The sequence below is a fragment of the Carlito syrichta genome, unplaced genomic scaffold (assembly GCF_000164805.1).
Source record: "Carlito syrichta isolate Samal-C Ts95f unplaced genomic scaffold, Tarsius_syrichta-2.0.1 Scaffold304002, whole genome shotgun sequence".
Taxonomy (NCBI): domain Eukaryota; kingdom Metazoa; phylum Chordata; class Mammalia; order Primates; family Tarsiidae; genus Carlito; species Carlito syrichta.
In genome coordinates this window covers 20,839-30,760 of record NW_007248098.1, presented here as the reverse complement: position 1 = coordinate 30,760, position 9,922 = coordinate 20,839, and the positions used below count along the sequence as shown (strand labels likewise).

General features: G+C 35.5%; 1 protein-coding gene across 1 annotated transcript in view; it reads left to right on the top strand.

Annotated features, from left to right (window-relative positions):
* The window catches only part of LOC103261771 (lymphocyte antigen 75), an 81,544-nt gene that overhangs the window by 60,816 nt on the left and 10,806 nt on the right, over positions 1-9,922 (top strand). Inside the window, exons 17-23 of the mRNA XM_008059348.2 lie at positions 528-563; positions 911-1,086; positions 1,686-1,753; positions 2,505-2,584; positions 3,181-3,320; positions 5,115-5,220; positions 5,446-5,606. Coding sequence (XP_008057539.2) covers positions 528-563; positions 911-1,086; positions 1,686-1,753; positions 2,505-2,584; positions 3,181-3,320; positions 5,115-5,220; positions 5,446-5,606 — 767 coding nt within the window. The remainder of the gene's footprint in view (positions 1-527; positions 564-910; positions 1,087-1,685; positions 1,754-2,504; positions 2,585-3,180; positions 3,321-5,114; positions 5,221-5,445; positions 5,607-9,922) is intronic.

The following is a 9,922-nucleotide window of genomic DNA, read 5'->3' as shown; positions in this document are numbered from 1 at the left end:
GAACCTGCGGGCTCAGGCAATCCACTCACCTCAGCCTCCCAAAGGCACGGGATTACAGGCTGAGCCACCGAGCCCGGCTATGATGATTATCTTGATACATATTCCTTAGTACTTTTACCTATAATTACCTTCTCATTCTTAGCTATATTTTGCATCATTTACTTATTTTTACTTTCTTTTTTACTTATTTTTACTTTCATCATTTACTTATTTTTACTTTATAATTCTTAGCTACATTTTACCCATCTAGTCTTCCTTTGTGACTTCTGTGATAGAAGGTAAAGGACTGCTAGTAACACGTTGTGAATATTTAACAGATCTGCCTTTTTGATGATCCCTAAAGCAGTTTTAGCACAGCCTCCACAAAATTCAACTCAACTAATAATAACTTTAAATGAGTGGCTTGGCAGAAATGGACAAACCTCAGCAATACTGCAAGTCCTTTTGAGCGGCTTTAAAGGCCCAACTTAGAGTATGCCCTGATTCGTCACTGAATACTAAAGCCACTTGCTTTCTTCCTTATACAGGCCGCACTCCCAAAACACCAGACTGGTACAACCCAGGTGAGTTAAGAAAACAGAAATATAGCCAAATTTCAGAAAACTGACACTTACCTTTTCAATAATATATTTAGTTAATTATTTAAGTGCCAGCTTCTTTTCTATACACTTTCTCTAGGAAAGAAAGGAATGGGGCCATGAGGACTTTTCCTTCTCTGTGAGGACAAGAGAGTGGCAGAGTTTCTGGCTCAGGAATCCTTGGTTCCTTGCAGTCAGCACTGCTCTGTCTAGAGAGAACCAGTAATCTAGAAGGATTGCTATTTATTTCTAAAGCATTTTGCCCATTAACTCATGTATATAGGACACAGCTTGGTTTGCACAGTCATAACTCTCATCTCCTTCTTCTCTAGAGCGTGCTGGAATACATGGACCTCCAGTTGTCATTGAAGGAAGTGAATATTGGTTTGTTGCTGATCCTCACTTAAACTATGAAGAAGCTGTCCTGTACTGTGCTAGCAATCACAGCTTTCTTGCTACTATCACATCTTTTTCAGGACTAAAAGCCATCAGAAACAAAATAGCAAATGTAATTCAAGAGAATGTATTTTAAACTTTTAAAAAAATTTTTATTCTTATTCCACTAAGAAATATTTCAATAATTTTTCCAAAATCTATAAAAGTTAAATATCTCTCTAATATAAGATTTGCTCATATCCAATTTCATTGTTTCATGTTGGAAAAGTTAAATAGAATTGTTTAATGTTTAAAAATATGTAAGCAAGGTGAGCATCAGTAGATAACACAAATGATCCTAATTCTTTGTCTTTTTTAAAATAAAAGGTAACTATATTTAATTTGAGTTTCTATTTCTACTAAGTAACTTGGCAAAATAGCTTTTAAAAAGAAAAATAATTTATATATTTTTTAATGTATGATTAATTGCAGTAGGACATTGTGTGCTCACTTAAAGTATTAGTCTAAACTAATGTGTGCCTGCAAATATACAAACAATTTTCAAACTGCTCTTTGGTGAAAGGCCCTGTTTTGTATAATTTTGAGACTAAAGTAAAGAAATGTCTGTAAATTGTAGTGGTTTGTGGTTATAGTAATGAAAGGGTGTTTAAATCAGAACTCTCTTAGAGAACTCAGCACATTATAAGGATGGATGTTTGGTTTGTTTTTCAGATATCTGGTGATGAACAAAAGTGGTGGGTGAGAACTAGTGAGCAGCCAATAAATCGTCGTTTTTTATAGTAGGTGACATCAGTGATTCCGTCTATGTAGAGTGATCACTTAAAAGAAGCAGTACCAGATACTCTTTTACTAAATGAATTACTATTTATAAATAGAGGGGGAGGGTTTTTTGTTTTATTTTGCAGAGACAGGGTCTCACTATGTTGGCCAGGCTGGTCTCAAACTCCTACCCTCAAGCAATTCTTCCTTGGGCTTCCCAAAATGATGGGATTACAGATGTGAGCTGTCATGCCCAGCCCTACACATAGTTTAAACATTAATCCTTAAACTGCCTGATTTAGAGAAACCAAACCCTTTTGTGTGTTAGCATCAAGGAAAAAGTGGTATAAAACAATGGCATTAAACTTAAATTTAGAATTAAAATAAATTACAGCCGAGCTCGGTGGCTCAGCCTGTAATCCCGCGCCTTGGGAGGCTGAGGTAAGTGGATTGCCTGAGTCCGCGGGTTCGAGACCCGCCTGGGCAGCGAGACTTCATGTCTACAATAAATCAAAAAATTAGCCGGGCGTGGTAGCACGCACCTGTAGTTCCGGCTACATGGAAGGCTGAGGCGGAAGGATCGCCGGAGCCCAGCAGGTCGAGGCTGCGGTGGCCGGGAGCGGCCACTGCGCTCCAGTCTGGGTGACAGAGTGAGACTCCAACTCAAAAATAAATAAATAAATAAATTACAGTTAAAAAAAAAAAAAAACAACACCCAGAATGGAACATCTAATTACATTAAAAGTTGTCAAATCTCTTGTTTTCTTTCAGTTCACAACATCTGTGGCACCACTTTCCTATGACATTTGGAGAGCAATGCTTGTACATGTCTGCCAAGACTTGGCTTACTGGTAAAGTTAATTCCAGGTCCTTTAATGTTGATTATGTAATATGTGAACTTAAGGTCCAATTTCTAGTTTAATCCTTTTTTCCTTTTGATTATGTTTGGTTGCTTCATCGTATTCTAATGTATTGTTCATGACAATAGCTCAAATTCCAAATGCAAATAAAGGTGCTTTTCCCTGTGAGAATTTTTACTTCCTTTATCCTAAAACCAGCAGTTACTTACCAATACACTTACCACTTTCATAACTGATAAACAAATAGACAAGTTTACAAAGATAAACAGGCAGTAGTTCTAAAATATCATGTAGGTCCCTTGCCCCTCATTAGACAGTCCCTTCAACTCTCTTCCTGCTTCCTACCACCATTCTTGGATGATGTGGTAGTGATACTAAATGTGTATGTTTTTGTAGGCACTATTGGTATGCTCTAACCTACTGCTAAGAATAATAATGGAAGACAAAAATGGCTAGAGAGAAAAAGGGAATATATTTTAACCATCTGGAAAGATATATTTAAAGAACCTTTCTTTACTACTGGGTTGTTTTTAAAATATGCTGACTGAAAAATTATCACCAAAGTAATCCTGCTTTTCATTTCTCAGACTTAGGTAAACCAGCAGACTGTAGTACCAAGTTACCCTTCGTCTGTGAGAAGTATAATGTATCTTCATTAGAGAAATACAGTCCAGATTCTGCAGCTAAAGTACAATGTTCTGAGGGTTGGATTCCTTTTCAGAATAAGGTAAAAAGGGAATTGCTACACTGTGCAAACAGTGATTGCTCTCAGGCTGGGCATATGGCCTATGGCAGCATAGCGACCCATTGCACAACTTCACTAAGATAGCCTCTGCATGTTCCCCTCCTGATCCTCTATGTTGTGTGTGATGTCAAGAGTTAACTGTCAAGTTAGTCATGCCTACAGGTCTTTTAAAGCACTGCATTTCTATTCTGTTGCTGCTAACACTTAAATTACTGAAATTGCTCTGACAATGGATAGTAATGCATCGGATAGTAGGGACTATCTCTATGGTATTGTAGGAAACAGACTTAATTTCTGGTTAATGTTTTCTTTTCCCCCTCAAGGACAGCATCCGAGCAGCATCTGCCAATCAAGTTAGACCAACATATCCCAAACTACTTTTCGGGGACTGCACATATGCAACAAAATGTTCATCATTGATCTTGCCTCCAAATGGGAATTTTAGGATGAAATCGATTTGGGAAATTCTGTGTTCTGTATCTGCCTCTTTGAGATGCATAATGCATATTGGCTTATGTATCCATTAGGAAATGTATTTGGTTGCTAAAAAGAGATTGCTGCAGTATGTTAAAACATTCATTCTCTTACATTAAAATGTTTGAAGGCAGGCAGGTTTGTGTGGAAACTCCAGGAAATCTTCAAAAGCAGGCTTATTTTATTTCTGCTCTGCCATTCTTAATATAAGGCTTCCAAGCTTAAGTTCTAGGGTCTTTTCTAAAAGTCATCCAGTGAGCTTGCCCACATTTCATTGGCCATGCCAATCTGTAAGAAGGCTGAAAAAATTATTGAAGTCTGTTTCAAGGAACACAGTTTGGGACATATTACTCCATACTAAAGTGCTCATGATGTGAAAAAAAAAGAAGAAGAAAAGAGATGTTTCTGACAGCTGATAGCATCTGTAGTAAATTTGGGGTGCATTAATTTTTTTTTAATTAGGGCAATCTTTTTAGTTCCCTAAAAGACTAAGACTGTTAATTTGCATAATTTATGTAAACTTGAATTAAAATATTCTGCCAAGAGAAAGAGAAATGATTTTTTAAAAATGTTTCATGGACTGGGCTTGGTGGCTTAGCCTATAATCCCAGCACTTTGGGAGACTGAGGCCGTGGGTTCGAGACCAGCCTGGGAAACTTGCCTGAGCCCGTGGGTTCGAGACCAGCCTGGGAAATTTGGCGAGACCTCATCTCTACAATAAAATAAAAAATAGCCAGGCATGGTAGTGTGCATCTGTAGTTCTGGCTACTCAGAAGGCTGAGGCGGAAGGATCGCCGGAGCCCAGCAGGTTGACGCTGAGGTGGCCATGCGGGTGTGTGCCACTGCACTCCAGCCTGGGCAAAAGAGTGAGACTCCAACTCAAAAAAAAAAAGTTTTATGATAGAGAAGGTGATAGGTGATAATTAAGAGCATAGATTTTGAAACCAGATGGAACAGAGCGTAAATGCTGACCTTACTACTGTGTAGCTATTTCACTTATTGGTCAAGTTATTTAATGCCTCATGGCCCAGTTGTTGTAAGAATTAAATGAGATAATACTACACAAACTGCTTAGCACATAGGAAGCATTCAATAAGTGAAAGATCTTTTAAAAATATGTAATAGTTGAAAACTACTTTTCAATTGTTTAAATTGAGAATATAAGCCTAAATTCTCATGGTGCTACTTTGCAATTTATCATATATCACAGACTGAAAATAAGCAGTTCTCCAAAAGATGAGGCATTTACTTCCTATGTAAGCTTCCCTGTATCTTACGCTTCATATGTGTCTTTGTTTGCAGTGTTTTCTAAGGATCAAACCCATGTCTCTTAAATTTTCTCAAGCGAGTGACACCTGTCACTCCTATGGTGGCACCCTTCCTTCAGTGTTGAGCCAGAGTGAGCAAGGTACTGGAATTGTTTTGGGAAATATGTTTTATTCTGGTCTGGCGCCCAAGTTAGTTTTGGAAGGCTGCGGGGGATTAGCATATCTTAAAACCATATTAGCTGCTTTTTTACAGAGCAGGTTAAAGATTATCTTGATAGCTGGGTAAGCAAAAGGCATTCATTGACATTTTTAGTATATCTTCAATTTGATTAAGTCAAATGCTTTTAAAAATCTCTTTCTAACAGATTTTATTACATACTTGCTTCCGGATATGGAAGCAACTTTATGGATTGGTCTGCGCTGGACTGCCCATGAAAGGATAAGCAAATGGACAGATAACAGAGAGCTAACATATAGTAACTTTCACCCATTATTGGTTGGTAAGAGGCTGACAATACCAACAAATGTAAGTTTTTTGAATCACTAATCTATATGACTCTGTAAAATACCTAAGTCTTACATAACTTATTGGATTAAGAACAGAGACCTATTGTATGTTTCCATTTATGTGAAATGTCTAAAATAGGCAAATCTAGAAAGTAGACTAGCAGTTGCTAGAGGCTAAGGAGGATGGAAGGGTTGGAAGTAATGGCTAACGGGTATCAAGTTTCTTTTGGGTAGTGAAAAAGTTCTGATTGGCTGGGGTAACAATGATATAACTCTGTAAATATACTTTTAAAACTATTGAATGTGTACTTTAAATGAGACTATCATCTCATATGAATTTCAATAAATTTAAATAAATCTCTTAAATGAATCTCAATAAAGCTGTGACAAGAAGAATAACACGTGCTTCCTCAGCCTTCAGGTGGATGCTCCAGTTGTTCATAGTACCGTCAGATTCCACTGCATTTATTTCACAACCATGTAAAACCATCAAGTAGTGAGTTGTAAATAGTAGCAAATAGAGATGTTTTACTTTACATTTTGGGACCTTGGACTCTCAGCCTCAGTCTACCGAAGGCAAAGAGTACAAAATCGGTGATTGGTGACCATTTTTCCCCAACAGCTAAATATAGAGAAATCATAGAAGGGAGGAGGACATTGTATTGACAGTAGTTATGCTGACACCACAATATTGCTGTCTACTGTCTCTTTTACTGCTTTCTGGATGCAGAATGCCTTTTGCACAAAGGACAAAGATTGAGGAATTAACATAAAAACCAAATTCCAAAAAATATGTTTTAGCTGATGTTCTTGACACAATGTCACCTTGCTAGTGTTTTGCTTGTTAATATTGATGTTGGAGAAAACTCTGAATCATGCGTAACTGTGTCCAAAGTAAAATATCAAATTAGTACTTGGCTATCACAGAAAATGTGGAAGTTATAGAAAAGTAAACACAACAAAGAAAAATGTGAACCCTATTATTAAACTTAGGATACTGGCTTTTAAACTTTTAACTATAAAACATAGAAAGGAATACATTTAAATCACCCTACAATACATAGATGTAGATATACATATTAAATTGAAACACAAGTCAGGAAAAAGTAACTTATCCTTAGAGATTATGCACAATGATATTTTCATTCTATTCTATTACATTTCGTTCTCCTTTCTTATCCTGTCCTTTTCTATCCGATTCTATCCTATCCTGTTCTGTTTTCTTATCACAAATATTAGCCAAGATTCACTGAAAGATTTCATGACCTACTAAATGAGTCTTCTACCATGTTTGAGCACTGATCTAGGGAATCACAATGGGTATTTCAGCATCTTTTCTTCTAGAGCTTTTCTATACATTGTTTTCTTGACATAGAGGAGATCACAGTATATATACTATTCTTCTGACTTGGTGTTATATCATAAGTAATTTCTTCTGCCACTAAAAGATCTACTTGATAAGGATTTTAATGGTTGTACAATGTTTCTTGATAGATATGCCATCATTTTTCTAACCAATGCTGGTTATTAGGTTGTTTCCAGTTTTACACTATGGAACATATGGCATATCTATGAACATCTTTGTATATAATATATATAATATTTGCCTATATTTCAGTTACCTCAAGATAGGTTTTATTTTTTAGACTGGGAAATATAGTTTATTTAGAAATTAAATTAGAGAGAGAGAGAAACAGAGGAGATTCACCTCCCCAAGGCAGGGGAGGGGGCCAAATCTAGGAAACATGGCACCCTCAAGATAGCTTTTGGAAGTCATATAGCCAGATCAAAGGATATAAGTACTTATAAAGCTCTGATTACCAAGTTGCACTTTAGAAAGGTTTATGAGTATATATTCCTATCAGCAGCATATTATGATTACCCTTCTATCCTCACCAGCATATTATTAATTTCTAGCAAGTACTGAGCAGTTAATATGTGCCAGGCACTCTGCTAAAGCATCACATGCATTATTTCATTTAATCTGCACAATAGTTATAAAATAGATATGTTATCCCTATCTCATTTTAGAAATGTGGAGACAGAGTCATGTAACTTGCCAGAGATCATGCGGTTTCTGTGTACAGAGTCAGAATATAAATTCAGATTCAAGAGTCAGCAGAGCCCATGTCATTATCCTCTCTACTATGTTGACTCTGATGAGCATTACCTTTTTAAAACTGCTAATTTGAAAATTTAAATGATATCATATTTTCATTGATTTCTCTGATTTCTAATGAAAACAAAACTTCATAAATTAAGTAGTAATTTGTATTTCATTAAGTGTAAATATTCTTTTTCTTTGCAAATTTATCTATCAAAGCCTTCATGCATTTCTTATTGATGTTATGACTTTGGAAATATTAAATGTCCTGTATTTCTTGTGTTTACTGCAAATATTCCCTAGGACTTTTTTTAAGTCTTAATGCCAAAAATATTACAGAAATAAATTTTTATTTTATTATATTCAAATCTGTGTATTTCCTTTGTTTTTCTTCTCCATTGCTTTGAGGTTAAAAAGTCCAATATATAAATTGTAGATATTAGTTAAATATATGCCTATATTTTTTATTTTTTGTAGCAAGAACATCTTGCTTTATTGCCCAGTCTGGTCTTGAACTCGTGACTTCAAGCAATCCTCTCACATTGGCCTCCCAAAGTGCTAGGATTATAAGTGTGAGCCACTGCGGCCACCCTCCGCCTTTTTTTTTTTTTTTCTGATCGCATGTTACATCCATGGTATATGGTATATATCATCAATGAATACTTAATCCTTTTCCCTTATCTACTTTTTCTAGTATCATTTATTGCATATACTTTCATTTGTTAAAAAGCAATATAAGACTTCTGATAATGATTTGACTATATTTTAAGAAGAATTTACATCTTTCTATTAATCTTCCAGTTCAGGAATATGATATATCTCTCCATTTATTTACATCTTTCTTTAGATCACTCTGTGAAGCTTTATAGTTCTGTCTCTTTTTTATTGCCATTAATAATGGCAGCTTTTTCTCCATCTTCTTACTGATATATAGGAAAGTTATCACTTCAAATTTTTAAATATTTTTTCCACAGGTATTCATTTTATTAAAAGTGCTTATCCTTCTCAAAGTCTTTCATTGAATTTTCTTGAGTTTCCTTTTTAGATAATCATAATATGCACATAACAGAGGTCTTCTATTTTATAGTTGCTCTTCTTATTTTTATTTCATGTCTTATGCTATAACTAGCGTATTTAGACTTTTTAATCAGGAATAAATACTAGATTTTCTTAAACTTGTTTCCAGCATCTGTTGAGATTGTCATATAATTTTTTCCTATTAGGCCTATTGATATGTGGAATGTATCTTGTACTCTCTTGTCAGATTTTTTTTTTTCTGATCATGCTAGCTTTATAAAATGACTGGATACTTTGCTTTCATTTCTGTGTTCTGAAATTATGACTCAGCTGAAAATTACCCTTCACTGAAAGTGTGGAGGAACTATTTACAAAATATTAAAACCCTCTTTAGAGATATGCTTTTTTGTTTAAATTTGTAAATTAATTTTTCAATTTACAATTTACACATAATTGTACATATTTATGGGATATTTCAGTGCATACATACATTTTATGATTATCAGATGAGGGGATAATTACCATATTCCTTACCTTAAACATTTATCTTTTTTTTATAGTGATAACATTCAAAGTCTTCTCTTCTAGCTATCTTGAAATATATACGACATTGTTCTTTGAAGAGATCATTCTTTAATAATAAAGGGATAGCCGGGCTCGGTGGCTCAGCCTGTAATCCCATGCTTTGGGAGGCTGAGGTGAGTGAATTGCCTGAGTCCGCGGGTTCGAGACCCGCCTGGGCAACTTGGCGAGACCTCATCTCTACAATAAATCAAAAAATTAGCCAGGCGTGGTAGCAAACGCCTGTAGTTCCAGCTACTTGGAAGGCTGAGGCGGAAGGATCGCCGGAACCCAGCAGGTCGAGGCTACAGTGGCAGTCTGGGTGACAGAGTGAGACTCCAACTCAAATAATAATAATAATAATAATAATAATAATAAAGGGATTTGGGGTAGTCATTAAGTGCCCAAGCTCTAGAGTCAGATTGCCTGGGTTTGCAATTCAACTATTTACTATCCCTTTGAAAGCTTACTTAACTTTTCTTAAATCTCAGTTTCTCATCTGTAAGCTCTGATGATGTAGTACTACTTCATAAAGTCAATGTAAGGTTACATAAGACAATTCACTTAAAGCTTTAAACAAAGCACCTGACACATCATTTTTTTAAATTAGCCATTATTATTAATTTTCTTTTCGTTTTTTTTTTTTTTTTTTG